Below are 22,597 nucleotides of genomic sequence, written 5' to 3'. Positions count from 1 at the left end.
CAGTTACCAAGCCAAGATCAAGCCATAAACTTTCCTGATTAGCAATAGCTGCAATCCATTTCACACCCTTGTTTTTAGGAACAATCATCTCGATATTATGACATTCCATACTATACTATTTCATTATCATACTAAAACAATAATCACATTAGCAAGGTTCCTGTCTCCTTTCCTTGCATCAAGCACTACACACAGATATTCCTTTTAATTGCTTCCAGAGAAACATCTGGTCCTGCCAATGCGGTTGTAACAGACCATAGTGCATCTCTGGGTATACTTGACTACTACATACGGCTTGAATAGACTTGTTCTGTGGTAGGCAACACACCACTTCAGCCAGAACCACTTCAGAAACAGTCTGGATTCACAAACAATTGTAAAAGACCTTCTTTGGTACTAGACAAAGGACCTTCAGGTCCAGAGAAGGGCAATGGAGCTTGTGAAGTGTCTGGAGCACAAGTCTGATGAGGATTGACTGAAGGACCTGGTGGGATTTAGTCTGGAGAAGGCTCAGGGATGACCTTATCACACTCTACAACTACCCGACAGGAGATTGTAGTGAGGTGGGATCATTCTCTTCTCCCAAGTAATAAGAAATGGAACAAGAAGAAACAGCCTCAGGCTGTGCCAGGGGAGAGTTAGGTTGGCTATTATGAACAACTTTTTTTCTCTGTTAGTCTCTTTAACAGAGGCCAGCCTAACCACCATTAACAGAAATCAGATTAATTTTTGGTGTTGGAAACTTTTGTTTGCTAAAGCTGAACATTTTCCAAGCCTAGCTAGCTAAAGTTTTACTGGCTGTTGACTGCACTGGTTCTGTAGAAGCATCAGTTACAGTTTTGTCCTCCCATCATTTCCGAGTCTGATACTTTATCTTTAGGGACTCAAAGACTCAATCTCTGCATTATTATATTCTGGAAGATATAGCATGCTTTCTGTGGTTGCTCAGCTTGCAAAAGAGAAGACTCTGGGGAGACCTTACTGAGGCTTTTTGATACCTTAAAGGTGTCTACAAAAGAGCTGCTGAGGGAGGCTTTCCAAGGTCCTGTAGGGCCCGGACAAGGGGGAATGGCTTTAACCTGCCAGAGGGACGATTGAGACTGGATATAAGTAAGAAGTTCTTCCCTGTGAGGGTGGTGAGACGCTGGCACAAGTTGCCCAGATAAGCTGTGGCTGCCTCATCCTTAGCAGTATTCAAGGCCAGGTTGGATGGGGCTTGGAGATACCCGGTCTAGTGGATAGGTTGCTTGGAACAACCTGGTCCATGGCAGGCGGTTGGAGCTGGATGAGCTTTAAGGTCTCTTCCAACCTAAACTAGTCTGGGATTCTAATGACTGTAATGTAAGAGCCTCACTGATAATCTGCTGGCTTCAAGGGAAGTCTGTGTGCTGGCTTTAGCAAGACCTGGAACAGCAGTAGTTTAGCTTTTGAACATGTAAGAATGTAAGAAAAGCAACACTGGAACAGCTCAAATATTCATCTCCAAGAGCAACCATCAGAAATGAGCCTAAGTACAAAACAGCATCACTACCTGCAGAAGTGGTACCTCAGGTATGTAACAGTCCTCTGCAGATATTTCAGATGAATTCAGTGAGTCCTTTCCTGAATTCATACACATTTCAGCATGCACCATATCTTCTGCCAAGGAGTTTTCTAGCCTAATTGTGGTTTTCATGAAATTCAGCTGAATCTACCAGGTGCTAATTTATTTTGACACATGATTTTGATTCATGTTCTTCAATGGATAAACTACACGTTCCCTATTTTCTCCATTTTACTCGCTGTTTTATAAACCTTTACTTCATTCTTCTCTAAACATAACCTTCTTCATCTCCTAGGCTGAAGAGTCCTGTCTGTGTATCTAGTCTGTGTTGTAACTAGCTGAATCATTCAACTGCTTGAAAGGAATTAAAAACAAAACTCCACGTTGTTTTTTACTGCATCATTGGCTTTCCAGTTTATGTAGCCTCAATATGAACGAATTTAAGCCAGAGCAGAGACAAAATAAAACCCAAGCTGGTAACTTCTTAAGAATAATAAACAAATTTGAATAAAGGATAAATGAATTTAAACATTTCTCTCCACTGGAATTCTGAGCTAACCTATTTAGATTATTTTTTTTAATAAAGAGGAAAAATGAAGCAGGAAGTGTATCTGTCTTCATCATTTCAATATCCACTAGGGATATAGAGCTATGATTGTCATTTGAAGTTTGACAACCACAGGAAACTCTGCCTGTAAAGAACCATGTTCAAAGAAGGAATTTAATATCACAATTTCATCTTGCACTGATACAGTTCAGGCTCTATGCATATCAACTTCGCAGTTGTTGCAAGTCAGACATCCGTTAAAGATGTCTTCATAAGAGCAGAAGCTATGACACATCTGCCTCTGTTGGAAATCATATAAGTTTGCCAGTTTAGAGTCAATAGCAGAAAGTTAATGAAGCAAGAAACGAAGTTGCGTTACAGGAAAATGCAGCATGTGATAGACTAAGCTGACATATGCCAAGTAGGAAGGTAAGCCCAGTACCCCTTGGGGTGGTCAAGAGTAAAAGCAAATATCTCACATACAAATTACCAGATCAGGTGGAAAAAGGTACATATGTAAAGCAGGTTACAGTGAAGGGAAAAAAAAAATGCCAGAGAAGACATTAACTCCCTGGTGATGGAACCTACACAAAACTTACCATGCCAACTACCTGCTGGAGATAATTGTGCAGCTGGCAGACTAAGTGCTGATATGAAACCACAGGAATGTATTTTACTTGCCTTTATTGGCTCTATGGTTGCACAGACTACATTTATGCATTTATGATTTAACCTTTTGTGACTAAAGTGGGACTTACAGAGCTAAATTAACAGACTCCTAACAGGCTTTTTTAGTGTTTTACTCATAACCTTCATTAACTCCTAGCTCTGCCTGGGAAATTTCAAGTATACTTATCCCTAAATGGACTTCTCAAACATGGTTTCAGCACTTTGAAATGGCAGCAAGGCCTAAGTTTGCAATGCAACATTGCTAACATTTTCTACACTGACACAAAGCTGATCAATGCTATACTCAGTCATTAACATGTGTGGAAAGCCACTTACTGAGAAACAAACCTCATGTAACAGGAGCACTAACCAGTGACTGTCGGAATAGGAAACACTTCTTTGGGTCAACACCACAGGCAAGGATGGCAGCAGTGGTGTCCAGTATGTTCTGGCGCAGGACAGCTGGCTCCTTGGGCATGGTGAGAGAATGCATGTCCATAATGCTATATAGCACTGAGCTGCACTCTTCCTGCAGATTCACCCAGTTCTGAATGGCTCCAAGGTAGTTACCCAGATGAGGCGTCCCCGTTGGCTGGATACCAGAGAAAATCCGATCCACGACCATATTCTGTTAGCAAACAATTGGTAAAATTAACAAGTGAATTTTGGGACAGACTCTTTTACATTTCATAGTCATTAATAAAGCCTCACGCCTGTCTCTGCTCCTATCAGTGTATTCATTTATAAATTACCTCAGAATTAACTAAAAGTAATTGCAGTAAGTCAGTCTTAATACTCTATCGTACTGCAGAGAGGCTGACAACCAGAGTTGATTTTAAGCTGTCAGAATGCATATACAAACTGACACAGCTGTAAATAAGGTCAGTGAAAACTAGATCTCAGAAAACAAGTCATAGATTATTTCATCCTTTTTTGATCCTTTTGATCCTCATCTTTAATCCTTCTATGAGTCTATGATTTGGAACCAAAGCTGTATGTTTCTCTTCAGCACATTATCCACTCTGATACAGAAACTCAGGATCACAGCCTAGAGAAATGCAAACATTTTTGTGGTAAACATATGCAGTATCCCAGTAGACGGCCAGCTCAACTCCCACCAACACTCAAGTCTTATTTTTCTAGCTGCAAAGACCGTTTTGAACAGTTCCTGAAAGAAACTGAGTCCTTGTCCCAGAGGTCAAAGAATAATGAAGAGATTATCAAAATCCTGAAACTTCCCATCTTGGCAGCAGTAGAGTTTCTGAAAGGGCTCTACAAAGAAATACTGCTATAGCTCAAGGTCACACCTGGAATACTGTAGATGCACCAGTACCAGTAAAACGTCAACATCTGATGAGATTTCACAGAGAAGCAGCAAAAAAAAATCATGAAGAAGCTAAGGCTGGGAGTAGAGGTTTAAAAACTTGAAAAATGTATAGCTTGGCTAAGTGACAGTTACCATCTTGGAAAGTTTGTTTTCCTGCATCCCAGCCCTCTATTTGACCATTTTCTCAGAGCCCCAAGCTGTCAGCATATGATCGATTACCTCCCTGACCTTCCCAAAGACTTCCACTATATCCAGAAGTAACTCAGCAATGTTCCATGTGAAAATGCTTGCTACATGCCAAGATGTAAGAGCATGTAAGACTCACAAATGGGGGTCCCACCAACCCCAGCAAGGAGCTCTAGTCACAAAGCTGCTCAATACAAACCCTCAGTCTCTTGTACAGCAGGAATACCAATTTTATTATGCCTCTGGCTACATGACATTTTTCCTGCTATATTTTATAAGACACATTGATACCAAAGTAGAGCGACTAAGGTAGTCTGTTTTCATTGCTGTGAATCTCTTACATACTACTACAAAACCACAAAAAAAGGCAGCAAAAGACAAGGCCAAGTTCCATTAACTATTAACCACACCCTCCCCCCCAAAAAAAATTGCAAACCAACTTCAAATTGACTTAGTTTTGACTCAGACTCTAGAAAAAAGTAGTAAGAATTTCCTAGTAGATAGGACTTTGTGTTTTTAAACATGATCTACAGTTCAGCCATGTCCTTCAAAATGTGCTGGATAATTCTCATTGCTTTCAAAGTAAGCCTGGTTTTCAGCTAAGCCAAATTTCTTATCCAGTGTTGAAGTGTTTGTGCTGACAGGTAAGAGCAGGTTTGGGCTAGCAGTGATGCTGGCTTTTCCTGCTCACATAAGTATCTACACATTTCAGTGCAGGTGGTAACCCCCCTCATCCCATCCTAAGTATCTTCTTGACTTCTAGTATATTCTTGATTAATCTTCTAAGATCTCTTCTAGAACTTCCAGCACAGGAGCTGCAAACTAGTCACTGCAATGAAAAGCACACGATTTCCTCCAACAGCAATTCTAACTTCAAGCTGTTGTGCTCCAGTCCTTGACCATCCGTGATTTTTTTCTGCATTACACAAACATAGAACTATGTTACTCTATTTTTAATTTTTTTTTTGCCATTTGATCTCTTGTTTTTACAGGAAACTACAGCAGAGTATTTGTAACCACTCACAGAACCCACTCCCCTCCCACTAGGCTACTACCTGACCCAAGGGCTGCAACCAGCTTCTTGTTGGCATTGAGAAGGGTCTCAACATCCATATATCAGATGAAGTCTTGTAGAAACTCCGGGAACTTTGGATGCACTGGGCTTCAGAGCTGTAGGTCTGTTACTAAGGGCATAGATCACTTGCTAGGCAATGCAGTAAGTACTTTACAGGCATAACATTTGTCTTTTGCTTCCCGTGTTCCTGCTCTGAGCCTGTGGACTCCACAAACCTTGTCAGTCCCCAAGTCACAAAGACTCCATTCCCTTGCAGCCACAGTCCCCACTTCATATGCTTCCTATGCCATTTTCCCCTTTTCCCCTGCTCAGATCACTGCCCAGTTTGGAGATAATGTCACTGTGGACGTACTGGATGCACTGGCAAAAATTATGTTCCCTAATTTGAGTATAATGTACTCAAATATTGGTACAGATACAATACTGACATTTAAATCGGCAGTTTGAGAATGTTTTTCACCAAGAAAATACAAGACATCAGAATTTCAACATAAATTATACATTCAAATTCTGTACTAACTCCAAAGATATGAAGGGTAACAATAAGCAGATTAAACAGATTAAATATAAGTTTTTTGTAATACTGCGTAAACTGAAATCTTGTGCCACACTACATGTTGGAAAGAAAACACCCAAGTACAACATAAAATGGGCAGTTTCATATAAAGAGAGAACAAAGTTCCCTGTCTATCCAGTAAGGAGAATATCTGTGAAAGCAAGCATGGCATCTTTAATGTGCTTGTATGTTCAACTGGTAAACAACTACTTAGAAAAGGTTTGTTCAGTATATGGGCAGTAGGTAAGAAGTTAAACATGAGCAACAAACAGTAGCAGTATTGTACTGAGTCAACTCAGCAATTACTTAACCTGAAGTCTGGAATTTGCCGAAACAAGCAAATCCAATAATGAAAACTGAGCAAGGCTGGACCTGGATAAAGCATAGCAAATAAGTTACAAAGAACAAACCCTCACTGGCTCCCAGCTGAGGGACCAGTTGACTACAAGTCTTTCATCTTTAACTCCTTTGATTCCATTTAACAACATAAAGCACAAGATATGACAGCAAATGGGGTGGTATGAAATATTCCATTGTGTTAGCAGAAGTCTATATTGAAAAAAGCCCTCCCCCCCAGAAAAAAACCCCAACCTTAAATGAATCTTGGACTTCTAGCACTAAAAATATACAGAGAACATTGCTCCTTTGGAGAGAGTTTATGTTCCCTGTTTGTTCACTCCGTGAGAAGCAGCGGGTGGCATAGCAGCGTGGCAGGGGAGTTTTGCTGGTACCATGAAATCATGGGGCTGGAATGCACTTCAATGGAGCTCTTAGGTCAGGGGATGGGAGCTGTGTGCTCTCAAGTACTAGAGTTGGAAAAGGATAAAAACAAAAGGAGTGAAGGCTTCCCAGTGGAGCAGAGTGAAAGCCACAAGACATGCAGCTCCAGCCCACAGGCACTCACTCATTCAGACATCTGTAGTAAGCACAGTGTGAGCCTGTTGTTCTTGTGTTTAACTCTGTGTGGTGTGTGCACCTACACCAGTAGTGCTGAATGTTAATCTTCACTCCTGGTAAGAGCGTAGTATCTGACAGATGTTTTGACATCTATTATTTTCCTCTCAATAAGACTTCTGCAAGGCAATTCCAGACACCACAGTGCATTTCACATCAGCATTTTTAAATGAAGCTTGGCCAAAACCCCATTAAGATTCAGGTGTTCTCTTCCCTAAACTCCTTTTTCATGATGAGATAAACTTCTGCTCTTTATAATGAAAAACTGTCAATATTCAAATACTCTCAAATAATGAGGAATAAGCATTACATTCTTGTTCCAGAGTAGGATGGCTTAAGATACCCTGAAGTATGGGCACATTTATTTTCAATGCAAAACAGTATACTAGAAAAAACCCAGAGCTTCCAAAATCCAGTGCTGCTCTCTTGGACCAAAGCAGAACTCTTCTCAGTATGTCATGCTTGTAATAAGGAGACCTGTAACTGTTAAGTCCTCAATTCAGCAGTCAAAGCCACACTCATTCCCTGCTCATGAGACAAATGTGCCAGAACTGGAGAACACATCAAACTTGCTAGAGTTAAGGAAAAGATCCATGCATATCATTTCGTGTCATCTTGTCAATTCTTAGTATCCTGACTATACCTTTCATGTTTAGCTTTATGAATTCTGTGAGGACTGAATACAAGGATTTACCTGTTGAATACACATATTTGCCTTGAATTTCAACAGAAAACTGCTTCTCAAATTTGTAGTAAGATCAGTCATAATATAGTTTTTCCACTTCACAAAGGAGTTAAACAGAATCAAGTAAAAGCACTCACAGGATCCATTTTCAAAGCCTCTCTTTGTAACTCTGCAGAAATATTGCCATCCTACACTTAATGACAGCAGGCAACCCACAACTATAAAGAAACCTTCTGCCTACATTTTTATCACTTTGTGGGTCTTAAACCCAGAAAAAGCTAACACCCATTCAAGGAGGTATGACAAAGCTGCAATGTGACAATTCTTAGGATTGCTTTCTCCTTCTAGTTTGGTATAGTAAAACATTTACACAATCACATGAAAGTATACATCAAAATTTGGCTAGTCAGAGTCCAGTTTAGACCTATTGCTTAATACAACAGACCCTAAGGTGATGACATTATTCCTGCCCTAGAAGTACAGAGGCACTACATCTCAGCTTCCCAATCTATTCAAGTGATGGAGGAGATGGAGTCTTGCGTTTTCAAGAGCATAACTAGTGAGATAAAGAGATAGAAGAATCAAATCCCAAAGAGTCTTTTGCCAGTTGTACCCTGTGAGTAACTGAAGGGAAGGACAGAACTTCAGACTAATTAATTTCTTTGGACTTTGTTCATAAATCTATCCCAGCAAGCAAACTCTTGGGAGATAAGGTTATACTTCTAGCTATAATATATCTAATAAACATTTTCATCTTTGAATTAAAACGAAGAGACTTGCTCAGAAGCTCACCTTTGGGCTGAAACACAAGCAGGAGATCTCAAACTGCACACTGTTAGTGAACATTATGACAGTGCTACAAGAGCAGCTGCACCAGGACATCCCTGCCCCCCCTCCCTCCCAACCCACAGTGGTGGTTGCTCTTCACATGTTATAGCATTTAGCCACTCTGCTTTACATTAACAGCTATTTAGCTGGGGCAGAACAGGTGAAAAGCCAAGTGAGATCCAGCAACATCAGAGCTAATTCTAAACACAGGTGGTGGGCACGATGGAGAGAGCAGGAAGTCGATGGGAGAATCACTGCTGACATCCAGGACAAGGAAGATTGATGGCTTCCCTCTCTAGTTTTCCCCACTGTGTAGGCACGCAGGGGGTGGAGGAAAGGGATGGAGAAGCTGCTGTGCTGGCGACATACCACACCACCTAGCCTCCACAGCACCAGTGCTGATTAATGACACTGGAACGACTCAGGAAACAGCAAAGGATCATTCACAGACTTTGCTGCTCTTGTCAGACTTTTATCCGTGGCGGTTCATTTCACCCCAGTTGCTCCAAACTGAAGCGAGTTCAGATTTGCCAGAGGAAAAGGGAATGGCAAAGTGAAAGGGAGGAAAGAGCAGCACTAAGCAAACAGAGATGAGTAAAGCACACAAATGGGAAAAGTTGACATTTGAAATGTGAAGATCCTCCCAACAGGAATCAAAACCAGAAAACCCAATCAAACCCCAAACCTGCACCTCAACCTCAGAGACAAAAGAACGTCTTTGGCTGACAAAAGTCCCCAAGTACTGCATCTTTGGCATCTGTCTACAAGGCTTTTTATTTCCCTCATTAATACTTTGCAACTTCAAAGCTCTTGCTGCTAAAATGATATGCTTGTCTGTTAACACTGGCTTAGCAAAACCTGTCTTAAGATAGTTATTAAACAGCAAAGTGAAGGGAAAACAGAGGAGTCTGATTTTACTAGCTAAAGCATAAATTTTAAAGCCTAATTTGGACAATTTAAGTGTTAATGTTATTAGGGATAGAAAAAAACAAATGTAAGAAAAGGGAAACTTAGAAGCAGTCTATGTACGACAGACTTTACTTCAGTTATTGCCTTTAAGTAATTTCTTGTCCACAAACTTGCTGTAGAAACCTTTAAAACATGTTTACCTTCATCTGGTAATTCAATATATCAAATTCAGCTCGTACAAGTGTTATCTCATCAGGCTTAATTCTTAAAATTAGGATTAAAGATCTTAAATTAGAAAGAAACATATTTAGACCAGAGCAGGTTTTCAGACAACTTCTGAGAAAGGATTAACTCATTGCCCAGAAACTGAACTAAATTAAGATTCAAACAGCAGTGCCTGGTGCCCCTTTCTTGAATGTCAAATGCATTTATATTTAAACCAATGTAAGATTTTAATATTTATATTTAAAATGAGAAACACATTTAAAGGAGGAACATTTACAGTGCATACTAACCCCACCTTATAAATTTAACTCTGCCCTCTAGGGCTAGCAAAAGAACACTGTATAACTGTATTTGGGTTAGGCTGCCCTCTCATGCTGCCTTGTTAAAGATGACTAAGCAAATGGAACCTTTAATGTGGTATGCTGCGTCCCACAAATGGATTCTTTCATTTGCCTTTATGAGCTCCACGTGCCACTCACTGTGGCAGCAACAGCTGTACTGACAGACACAGTGATCTTCAGCAGCAGTTCACACCGCCACACAAGACAAGGTACCTCTGGACCCAAGGCAAGTTCAGACCCTTTCCTCCCCACTGTGTGAAATGGGTTATACAAACCCTGCCTAAAGGACTCTGAAGCAGCCAGCAGTCTACAGAACATAAGGGCTGGCTCAATCACTCTGCAGAGGTCCCAGGACAAGAAGTGATGATAACATTTGACAGAGCAGGCCAGGTTTGTACAGGGGTGGTGAAGGAATCAAGCACTGGGTCTGTGTGCAGCCCAGCGGCTGTCACCAATCTTATTCTACACCACAATGTCTTCCATAGCAAGGACACAGCCTGACAAACTCACTCTTTTTGTGCTGGGCTCCCTACACTTCTCCATACCAACTGGAAGGCCAGCATGTGATGGCTCTTGTTCAGAGCTCAGTCATTCCACAAAGAGGCTCAGTTACAGAGCAAGTCCAATGCATGCTGACACATGCATTCCTTCTGCACCTCCTGAGTTTCAAAGACGCATATAGAGCTGCAATTAATGGTCTCAGATGGTCCAAGACAGGCAGCAGCCTATTAGCCTTAACCTTGCATTAATTATTCTCAAACCATTCACTGGTATTTCTTAAGCTAAGGCAATAAAGCTTCTCCAATCAAACAACCTAAGCACTGCCACTGAGTGCAGGCCTTAAGAGCCCATTTCACCCAGACTCAGTGAAAGGGCAAAGGATTTAATAACACTATGTTGTCACAGCTACCACACAAGTAAAGGTGTGAAGAGAGAAACTAAATCAGCGCCTCACTGACAGGACATTGCAGCAGGAGCTAAGTGTCCTGATCTATCAGCAGGAACATCCTGCCCAGCCAGGCAAGGCATGAAGGTCACACCAGTTCAGTATGTGCTGCCTCCAAGTCCATTAGATGATGCACACAGTGCCTGAAACTGAATATTTGATAGTTACAGTACTGTAGGCATTGCTTGGAGAAGGTGGCACAAGCGAAGAGGAAGCAGCAAGCAAACTTTCAAATCTGAGGGCACAAATGCCTTCTGGAAACAGTTCTCTCCAGGTCTAAGAACCGCTGATCCAGACGCAGTCCTGGCACAGTAGCAACAGGGCTGGGGAGGGAGCAGAGACACTCCTGAGGGAACTCACCTAAGGGAAGCTACTCTGTACCAGTTAGCTCAACTCTAACTCCTGGGAAAACACAGTGAGCTTTGAAGGAATTAGAGCTCTTAACAGCAGCCAGATGTATTTCTCAAGAACTAGTGATACCAGATCATTGTGATGCCCTTCTATAGCACAAGGAGAAGCAGTACTAAAGGTTCTACCCTGATTTTCACAAAGTTCCAATATTATCTGTTTCCACCAAGATGGAGAAATAGCACCTAGAACATGGTATTATATGCTGGAGGTGGGACTGGACAGAAAAAATCCCCCCCAAAAAACTAGAACTTACTGATGGCTTACAGTGATTGTGGCAAGATAAACAGTTTTGAAGGGTTCTGTCCTGGGTCCAGTATTATTTGATATTTTAATACCTTCATTAGTAAACTGAAATAAATGAAATAAAGAGCATTCATTAAATCTGCAGCTGATTTCACAAAGATGGAAGTATGACAAAGCCTCAAAATGATCTTGACAAAGCAAAGAAGTGGTCTGAGAAAACAAGATGCTATTTGCCAGGCAAAATCACCTCCCTTGACCTACTGGCCATGGTCCTCTGGATGCAGCCTGAGATACACTGGGCTGTAAGTGTACACTGCAAGCTAATGTCCAGCTCTTCATCCACCAGTACCCCAAGCCCTTCTCCTCAGGGCTGCTCTCAATCCCTTCATTCCCCAGCCTGTATTGATACCAGGGGTTGCCCTGACCCACGTGCAGCACCCTGCACTTGGCCCAGTTGAACCTCGTGAGCTCCCTCTCAAGCCTGTACAAGTCCCTCTGGGTGGCATCCTGTCCCTCGGCAGTGTCAACTGCATGCATCACTCAGCTTGGTGTCATCTGCAAACTTGCTGACAGCACACTCAAGCAATTTAAATATTTTAGACCTAACAAGCAATCTTGTATCAGGGACTTCTAGAGAATTTTACAAATGTTTTCTCAAGGCAGACAGTACTCACAGACTACATTTAAACTGGTTTTATCAGTGCAGGTTGGTTCTGAAATCACCAGATTGTGCTATTTCCACACAAAGGACAAAAACCAGCTAAAGAATAAATGAGGGGCACAGAGGTGTTCATTTGTGCTCACGTCCTGGCCTCAAAGAGAATGTGGTCAAGGCATGTCTCTGTGTCTAGGAGCACAGAAGCTCATCTGGATGCCCTAGTTTAGATAAAAGCACTGACCCCCAAAAGTCAATATAAGCTATATTCTCTCCCTAAGGAATTTAATCTGAGGTTGAGTTAAAACCAGGATCAGTATAGTGTCTGTATTGCCATTGAACAAGCAGAATGAATTTATAACTGATGAAGTTTTCTATATACAGAGCAGATTCTTTGCTTATATAAGAGGAAGCTCTTGTAGGACTGATATCTGATGGGCATCTTCAGGCACTAGTACAATAAACCACTGCTTAAACAAGTCTGTCCCTCAGTCACTAATGTCTAAGGAATGTAAACCAAAAAGCAGTACATGGGAGGATTTATAGGAGTACAGCTAATTCTTATCATGTTTGAGACCTAAATCACGTAGAAGTTTATAGCATATTACCTGCAATACTAGAATGGGCACAGCACACGCCAGCCAAGTCACAGCAACTGCTTCTTTACACACCTTGAGTCCAGAAATGGCAAATGAAACTTCCCTAGTTGGTGTGTGAGGCTTGCTGCTCTCTTACAAAGATGAGAGCCCTCTTGCTAACTTACCTGTATTACTCAGACTGGCCCACAGCAAACCAGGCAAATGACTAACTCCCAGTTTGGATGCACCCTTTGGAGTATGTCAGTGTAAAAGAAGCTGTTCATACTGCAGGTATCCCAGAGATGTGTAATACTCTGAGTACTGGTGAGTATTCTACTTGAGACTTACAATCAATGTTGCATGGCCAGCTGTAACAACGTCCCTCTGAAGGGAGTGACTGAACCTTTGGCTGTTCTGACCTGGCTTAATGCTTGATGAACATGCAAAGTTCTAACATTACTTCCATTCTGCAATGACCTTAATTGTGGACATCTTCCAGAAAAGAAAAGCCCCAAAACAACAAACCAGAACAAAATGAAACAAAAAAACTCCCAAAACACAACCCCAAAAACCTTAGTGGAAATGTATGAAGAGCAGAATGTGCACTCATTCCTGCTGACAGAAACTGCACAGGCTAATCTGTTGCCAGCAGAGATGCAAAATGAGATTCGATCAGGAATTCAGGGTGCTGGATCCTTCCCTCCCCTTACATAAGCAACGAAGAGGCTTTGAAATGTTTGAAATGGTTTTGTTCCTCCACGCAAACGGAAAGCACCCTATGGACTCCTATTAGGTAAAGTCTTCCCACATCTTGGCAAGTATGCAATTTCAAGAAAAATATTTGCAAATGGATAACTCAATTCAAGTAGAAGTCAAAGACCACCTTTGAAAGAAACTTTGATGTGGCTATAAGAATGTGGCTATATCTCTCTAGGAATGATAGCAGAAAGTGGTTCTGTCATCAAAAGTTTGTACCTCCCTCTATTTCTTTGTGGCTGTTAATGTAAAAAAGCAATGTTGGTGAGCAGGGAAGTAAATGCCCATGAGACCTAGGATTAAGGTAGAATTCCTGAAAAGACCTGCTCTTGCTGTTGGATAAGCTTGAAACATGCCATTTAGCAATCTCACTGCTAAAGGACAGGGTTATTAGAGCATCTCCAACTGTTAAAGAAAGTGACAGAAGTAGCTGCCATGTGAATCTGTGGCACCAGGAAGCCTGGAGTCTTTTATTGACATAGAAATGTTGCTCTGTCTTTTCCCAAGCACAGCTAATGTGGTGGATTCCAGTCAGAGCCATTCACCTGGCAAAGGAAAGATGGTGAGCCTAGGGAGCTGTGAAGAAATTGGCAACTTCATGCTTTTGAATATTGGCCAATGACCTTCCAACTGAGATTAATAGTTCAGCATCCAGATTGTGAGGAAGACACTATGAAGACCAAGGTATGGTATTGTCACTGACTCTATGTGACCAGAAGCGAGAGTGGTGGGATTCAAAGCCACATATACATGAACAACCAGCTGATGCACTGGTTAAGATCACTTCTGGTGCTGCCAGGAAAAAGTGGCAGGTCATAGTAGTAAGGGGCTCTACTTTGTAAGGCACAGAGGCACCCAACCCATCTGTCAGCCTGACCCAGCCTCAAGGGAGGTGTGTTGCCTACCAGGGGCACAGATCAGGGATGTTTGCAGAGAGGCTGCCTGGTCTAGTAAGTCCCACTGACTATGACCCACTCCTGGAAAAAGGGAAATATAACCCCCATTTTCAAGAATGGGAAAATGGATGACCCAGGGAATTACAGACCAGTCAGTCTCACCTCTGTGCCTGGCAAAATCTTGGAGCAGATTCTCCTGGAAGGCATGCTAGGGCACATGTAAAACAACAAGGTGCTTGGTGACAGCCAGCATGGCTTCACTAGGGGGAAATCCTGCCTGACCAATTTGGTGGCCTTCTATGATGGGGCTATGGAACTGATGGACAGGGGTGGAGCAGCTGATGTTATCTACCTGGACTTGTGCAAAGCATTTGACACTGTCCCACATGACACCCTTGTCTCTAAATTGGAGAGACATCAATTTGATAGGTGGACCCCTCAGGGGATAAAGAACTGGCTGGATGGCCACACACAAAGAGTTGTGGTCAACAGTTCGATCTCCGGCTGGAGACCAGTAACGAGTGGTGTCCCTCAGGGATCGATGTTGGGACCGGTCTTGTTTAACATCTTTGTCGCTGACATGGACAGTGGGATTGAGTGTGCCCTCAGCAAGTTTGCCGATGACACCAAGCTGTGTGGTTCGGTTGTTACGCTGGAGGGAAGGAATGCCATCCAGAGGGACCTTGACGCGCTTGAGAGGTGGGCTGATGCCAACCTTATGAAGTGCAACCATGACAAGTGCAAGGTCCTATACCTGGGTCAGAGCAATCCCAGGCACAGCTAAAGGTCGGGCAGAGAAGAGATTCAGAGCAGCCTTGCGGAGGACTTGGGGGTGTTGGTAAATGAGAAAATGAACATGAGCCAGCTTCAGTGTGCACTCGCAACCCAGAAAGGCAACCGTATCCTGGGCTGCATCAAAAGGTTCGTGACCAGTAGGTCAAAGGAGGTGATCCTGCCCCTCTACTCTGCTCTCGTGAGACCTCACTTGGAGCACTGTGTGTGGTTCTGGTGTTCTCAGCATAAAAAGGACATGGGACTGTTAGAACAAGTCCAGAGGAGGCCACGAGGATGATCAGGGGCTGGAGCACCTCCCATATTAAGACAGGCTGAGAAAGTTGGGTCTGTTTAGCCTGGAGAAGGCTACGTGGAGACCTCATAGCAGCCTTCCAATACCTGAAGGAGGGCTATAGGGATGCTGGGGAGGGACTATTCATTAGGGACTGTAGTGACAGGACAAGGGCTAATGGGTTAAAACTTAAACAGGGGAAGTTTAGATTGGATATGAGAAAGAAATTCTTTACTGTAAGTGTGGTGAGGTACTGGAATGGGCTGCCCAAGGATTTGTGAATGCTCCATCCCTGGCAGTGTTCAAGGCCAGGTTGGACAGAGCCTTGGGTGACATGGTTTAGTGTGAGGTGTCCCTGCCCATGGCAGGGGGGTTTGGAACTAGATACTTTCCAGCCTTAACTATTCTATGATTCTGTGATAGTCTACCTGTCAGAGTGGAAGTACATATAGAATTTCCTATCACTTCCACTTCTGAATACTTCTGGGAATTAGAAGTTATACAGGAGCTCTGAGCCTCAAAAATGGAAACTCAGGATTACCCAACCCTGAGATTTTTCTGCACAGGAATTTAAACAGTGACACCCACCTAAGCAGGTGAACTAGACAGGCTTACCCCACTTTGAATATCAACAAGCAGCACACAATCCATGTTGCAATATGCACGCTAAGGCTGCAAACCCCATATTTATAAAGAAGTTAATTTAAACAAAAGTTCCTAGTCTATACAGTTCTCAAAGTGCCATCTAAATAAAAATGAAGCATAGAAGGGGGTTATTGCCTGTTTATGAAGATAACATCAGCATCCTGCTAATAGTTCATAACATAGATTCATAGAGTGCTTTAAGTTGGAAAGGACCTTAAGATCATCTAGTTCTAATCCTCCTGCCATGGGCAGAAATGCCTCACACTAGGCCATGTCGCCCAAGGCTCTGGGCTCTGTCCAGCCTGGCCTTGAACACCACCAGGGATGGAGCATTCACCACTTCTTTGGGCAACTTGTGCCAGCACATCACCACCCTCACAGTAAAGAGCTTCTTCCTTATATCTAACCTGAACTTCCCCTGTTTAAGGTTAAACCCATCACCCCTTGCCCTATCTCTATAGTTCCTGATGAAGAATCCCCCTCCAGCACCCTTGTAGCCCCCTTCAGATACTGGAAGGCTGCTCTAAGGTCTCCACACAGCTTCTCTTCTCCAGGCTGAATGGCCCCAGCTTTCTCAGCCTCTCTTCGTACAGGAAGTGCTCCAGTCCCCTGATCATCCTTGTGGCCTCCTCTGGACTTGCTCCAACAGCTCCACATCCTTCTTACGTTAAGGACACCAGAACTGTACACAGTGCTTGACCTATGTGCAACACCATGAAAACTGAGAAAACCCCAGTAGTGCTCCCTCCACACAACACTCATTCTTCAGTCAGATATCACGCAGATATTACCAAAGCAATGGGGTAATCTTCACCTTTCCATGACTTCTGCCAGCTCCAAGAAGTGTAATTCAAAGAACTCCAAGTTAACAGTAAAAGCAGACATTTCATTTCTCCTAGCAATCATCACATTTCAGCAGAAGAATGAAGGAAATGAAAAGTATATATACTTCATTGTTCATTTGTATGTCTACATATGTACAAATATGTATCTATTTCCTTTCCCTTGTGGTGAGAACTTCAGCCTGCTTTCAAAGTGACTATCTCCATGAGCAAAAATGTGTTTAATCTGTCCAGTGGATATACGGATTTGTCTTATACAACAGAAAACATCAGATCTTCTCTGTGAGCTGTCTGAGCTGTGGACTCCAAGAATGCCATTGTTATAGACACGGCTCAAATAACCAAAAGGAAAACAATTTCAATTCACTACTTACGAACTCAGCAGAGCTCAAAAAGATCTGTGCTCTAATCTATGACTTAACTGACTTCGTGGTAAGGGGGTTTCTTCACGTCAGCTTCTGATCCTCCTGTAATTTGAGTCAACTCCACAAAGTATTTGTTCATCTAACCTAGAATCCCAGCAAAACCACAACTTGTGTCATGGAAAAATGAACTGTTAATGTCTAGAATAGCATTTGTTGTATTGGTAAATTGTATTCTAGCTGCCAAGGAAGCAGTGTGAAACAAGACCCCCAGTCTGCGGTGTAGAGACAGAGGTGATCCACTACAGACTGTGTAATTCACAATATGTTTGCCCAACATACGTACTGGAGAGATTTACACAGACCTTCAGCATCCAGAACTGCCAGAGTTGCATCTTTCACTAACCTCACTGTACAAAAGCAAGTTAATAAAACCAGAAGTCTCTCAAGAGAAAAAACAGGCTCAGCCAAGAGACTGAAAACAAGGGCCAGAGGCAGAAAGAATGGTGGGACTCTACCCAAGCCCTGCCAAGATGCCAGAAGAAGGGGCTGTTTCCTACTAAAACAATCTACATTTGGCAGACTTTATTGTTAGAAGTCCATTAAGGAAATGAATAGGACCCGTTCACGCCTCAAAGATCCTTCATTTCTGTCTACAGTGGGTGCTCTCTCCTGTGCAGCTACAGCAGAGTCCAGAATCCATCAGAGACAAGGCATTAAGTAAGGCAGATAAGTAGGTTCTAATAAATTTGTGTGGAAAGCCGATTTCTGTCAAACCCAGTGAAGACCCAAGAAACATATTCACAGTGCAGACTAACTTCCCTTTAGCTCTGAAAATGATACACAACTAACGGGTTCATTCTGGCCTAGAGAAGTTTTGAATACTTTACTGAAAGATCAGATTTAGTTTCCCTAGAGAATTAAATATAAAACAATTAGTGATTCAAATAATAACAAATGACTGATTAGGAAAGAATCAGAGAATCGTAGACCTGCATTCCAAGCTGGACAGGGGACACAAGAGCTTTAATCCAAAGACTGGAACTTTTTCTAACTGCAGCTGGTTTTGAAAGAAGTTGGTTAACTAAATAACTTTTAGTATTTGTGCCCAAGAACAACAGTAGCAAAAAAAGTTATAATTCAGGAAAACAGGAAAAGTAAATCTAAAAAAGCTACCAATTTTTACATATGAATCCACAACAGAGGCCACTTGTATTTGGAAAGCACTTCTCAAGTCACTTAGATCTTTCCTAAAGGTCCCATAGTTTAGAACATGGTGAACCCCACCATACTGTGCACCAGGAAACAGCCATTTAACAGGTTATTTGCATTTCCAGCTTTTTTTCTCAGTCAAAAGCACTTTACTTCAAAACTTTATGCTGACTAGAAAAAAAAAAAAAAAAGAGATGCTACAATGGGGACAGTCACAAACCCAAATCCATGGCAAATCAGAAGTCCATCATGGAGTAGGGAGAAGAAAAAGGGATACCCTGTCCAACAGTTTTGAGTTCACAACAGTAGAAAGATGCTCCACAGTTTAGTCACTGGCATTGGTAGTACTGCCGACAGGTAAGATTTTCTTCTGTAACCACCTAAGCACAAACAGTCCCTATCTTTACTTCATTCACGTAGGATTTTGCTGTTAACATCAGCAGATATGATAGTAATTAAAGTCTGAACTGGAGAAAAGAAAGCCTACACAAGCTAGGATTTGACTACTGGCCGCTTCTGGTCTTAAATTATTTGGCTTTGCAACAGTAAGGCTCCAGAGAGATTATCAGTTGAAGATACTGATGTAATTCACTGGCTGACACAGTGTGAGGCCTGATTTAGTAAGATTTAACCGAGCAGCAAATTCTAGAGCTTTGTTGACAGGACTAAACCTAATTCCTATTTTATCATGTCACACACCAACTGAATCACCTTGGATTAAAGTTTCCTACTGACAGGTTATACCATAGTTGGCTTTTTCAACATGTTATCAATTATTTCATGGCGTACCTGTTAGTTACCATTTTTAAGAGTGCCTTATCAAAGAAACAGACTTGACAAAATGACTTCGTATAACCCTAGTTTAGAGACCACTTAAGAGAAGTAAATCAAAGAGTTTGAAAATAAGCTCTTAAAAGTCAAGATGCCCATAATATAACTAATCTCTCCAACAAAATGTTACTTTTTTCTTAATCACATATATTATGCCTACAAATTTTAGTGTGTACTAAAAATACATACAACAAAAAGTATAGAGGAACTTTTCCACAGCATAATAAAGCCAGCATAAGGATGAACTGTGCACTACAATGAAACAAAGCTGAAACCACAGAAATTACTCCTTAAAACAGCTTTGTCTGCATTAGTGAAAGCTTAAACATTAAAGCTATAAGGGTGCCAGTAGCTATAGACTGCTGAAGCTAGAAGAAAAATGTATATCCAGCTTGAAATCTAAATATTCCTCATTAGCACACAGCAAATACATGATGTATTCCAAACTGTCTGTTATTAATAGTAAAAATACTCTGAAGTCCAGTCTGGCAACAAAACCAGCATAAATTAGGAAGCGATTTTTTTTTCCAATTCCTTTGAAGAAGCACTGAAGTACTACTTCAATTCCAGTGCAATTCTTTCCAGACAGAAGAAGGCACTTGAAGTGAGAGAAAAGTGACAAAAGCCCACAGTATACTGGACTTGCATATTTACAGAGAAGCAACTCAGATCACTGCTGTTATCTGGGGGAAGGCAGTAGGAAGTCACATCACCAACACTAACTTTGGGCTTCTTGGGTTTTAAATGAAAACATTTGAAGAATAGCAGGAAGCAAGTCCATTCTCAGACCTATCACATCTAAAGGACATCAGGTAACAGTAACCAGGTGACAAAGCACCTGAGAAGTAAACTTGATCTGATGGGTGATTCAGAAGTGACAAAGAAGTTCATATCAGAGCAAACATTAAGTTGTAACAGAGTCAAGTTCACTCATAGCAGATTTTTCTATTATGTAAGATAAACTGGAATCCTTTGCTAAAGGAATGAAGGCAGGGGAGGCCACCTCCTAGGACACTGAATAGATCTCAAAGAGCCATCATGAGTAACTGGAAGATAAGCATACACAAGCCCTTTCAATATTTTTCAAGGCATTTTGTAGTTCTTGTCTAAAACTAAAGACTTCTTTGAGGCATCTTTGCAACAGCTGCAGTTTGTTTGATTTGGCAAACAAAATATAGGGACACTGTAACTGTTCAAATGTTGTTAAAAACCTAGGAAGATTTAGGTAAAATGAAATCAAAACACCTAAGAGAATGGGAACACCCAAAACCTGATTGAGTTTGTCATATGAAGACTGTTTAGGCCTTCTATATAGTTAAAACTGGTTAGGAAAGTTTCATATGGGAAAACATACGTTTTTTCCTCTCACTCCACCTCCTCAACAGAGCAGAATCAAGGTCATTCGCATGCTATTAGCTGTCTTGAGACGTAACTGCCTTATTTTCTTATGCTTACCCTTAAAAACCTAGCTCTGAAATAATTCGAGCATTTCTGGAACCTGTAGTTTACTCACCACTATACACACCAACCTTTTGTGTATGAGTGCTGTGCTTTAGCTTGAAATTCTCAGAGTAACAGCCCTGTGGTTAACAGATAGAATTCAGCTGCTGTAAGGTTACACTTAGCAGGGATTACAGCAAGAAACCAAAAGCCACTTTTGATCTCCTTATTCTGTGTCTCCTTACAAGCAATAAATATGAGACACATCTATCCTGCCCCCATTCTGGACAGCATTCCATCATAGAAACATAGTATACCATTCAGGATCTGGATGATACATGAATGTAAGCACAATGTTAATGACAAAGAATTGTCCAGCTAAGAGAAACAAACATTCAGTAAAATGACTCAACATGTAGTATTATTGTCATCAGCTTATTAATTCTTTGACTAATTTTAAAAGCAAAACTACAAGCAACATAAAAACTCAGACTGGTAAGGCAAATCATTCACAGATAGAAAAGTTTCTATGAAGAAGGCTGCCTATAAATACACACTCACTGAATACATTCCTACCCAAACCGGCTGACTCAGGGTATCTCCCCATACAGAAGTATCATGCCAAATAAGACCAATGCAACCATTTGCTCTTCTATTTCAAATCTGTCATTGAATGGGGGGAAGACAGGCAAGCTCCTGCTCCTCACAATGCAAATCCCATATGCATTGAGCAAGTTTAACTACTACTACACCCCATCAAGGATGTGCAAGTAGCAAGGCTTAGGGTTGACATACACGCTCTGATGTTCAGACACCCATGCTGCTGGAGAAGACGGGTGGTTGTGGCCTGTAGGTACATTTAAAGCCGGAAAATGATGCTCTAAGGAAAACGTAAAGACCAACGCTGAACCTCAAATAACGTCCCGCAGTACTCAGCGCCTGAACTACCCCGAGGGCACGGACCAGGCGAGCCCCCACATCTCACTCGCTGGCTCAGACTTCTCTCCCTCCCTCATTCCCGTGCCCCAAGCTCCGTGTGCCCGCAGAGCAGCAGCCCATACGGCTGAGAAGCGCCAGAGACAACCGCCTGGACAGCAGAAAGGACGGGACAGACTGAAGGGCAGGGTGAAAGCGGAGAGAGGAGCAGCCCCCCCCAGCCTTGCCCGACCCCACGCAGCTACCGCCCCGGCCTCCTCACCGCGCATGCGCGGAGCCAGTCTGCTCCACAGGGGGCGGGTTGATGGTGGGACCGATCGCGTCCGGAGCGCAGGGTTCAGCCGAAGCCGGGGAGCCCTGGAAGGGACCCCACGGGACGTGCCTGATGCCCCAGGCCGGTTACCTGGCCGAGGGTCCCGCGGTGCAGGGCCCGGATCAGGCCACTCGGTGTCGCCATGGCAAAGGCGGGAAGGGTGTTGGGGGGGTGAAGGGGTAAAAGAAGACAGGGCAGGGGCCCTAAAGCCTCCGCGCATGCGCTACTCAGCGGGCGCACAGTTGGCTTTAATGCGAATGCGCATGCGTAATGCTGACAGCGGAAGGCAAGCGATCAGGTGACAGCTGAGCACCGCTGAGCGTGGTTAGCGCAGGCGTGACCGTTGTAGGGGCGACCGGGAGCGGAGTTGTCAGGCTGTACGTTGTTTGTGGGGTGTCTCGCCTGTCTCCTTACGGGTCCTGTGTCATTGCCCTTGAAACTGCCCTTTTCAGCGGGTTGTCCCTTCCGACCCTGTATAACCTCTGAGATCTCACCGACCCGTGCTCCCCTCGGGCATCTGGAGTGTGCCCGCGGCAGCGTTTTCACCAAGAGATCTGCAGCCTGGCCCTTGTATGGAGATCCCCACCTCTGCGTCCCTCAGTCGTCTTTAATCAGCAAAC

The 22,597-nt window shown here is 42.7% G+C and overlaps 1 protein-coding gene across 4 annotated transcripts in view; it reads right to left on the bottom strand.

Annotated features, from left to right (window-relative positions):
* WARS2 (tryptophanyl tRNA synthetase 2, mitochondrial) overlaps nt 1-22,162 on the bottom strand; it is a 39,183-nt gene extending 17,021 nt beyond the window's left edge. The window contains exons 1-2 of one of the 4 annotated variants that reach the window (XM_034074432.1): nt 22,068-22,162; nt 3,130-3,387 (exon numbers count right to left, since the gene is read on the bottom strand). In XM_034074432.1, the coding sequence (XP_033930323.1) occupies nt 3,130-3,387; nt 22,068-22,121 (312 nt within the window). In that variant the 5' untranslated portion in view covers nt 22,122-22,162. Of the gene's footprint in view, nt 1-3,129; nt 3,388-5,327; nt 5,385-21,523; nt 21,673-22,067 lie in introns of those variants that run through there. The other 3 variants (XM_034074434.1, XM_034074433.1, XM_034074435.1) reach the window with 3 other exon arrangements.
* Nucleotides 22,163-22,597: the final 435 nt, after the last annotated feature.

Source organism: Melopsittacus undulatus, chromosome 2 (genome assembly GCF_012275295.1).
Source record: "Melopsittacus undulatus isolate bMelUnd1 chromosome 2, bMelUnd1.mat.Z, whole genome shotgun sequence".
NCBI lineage: Eukaryota > Metazoa > Chordata > Aves > Psittaciformes > Psittaculidae > Melopsittacus > Melopsittacus undulatus.
The sequence above is the reverse complement of the archived record's forward strand: the minus strand, read 5'-3'. Positions and strand labels throughout refer to the sequence as shown.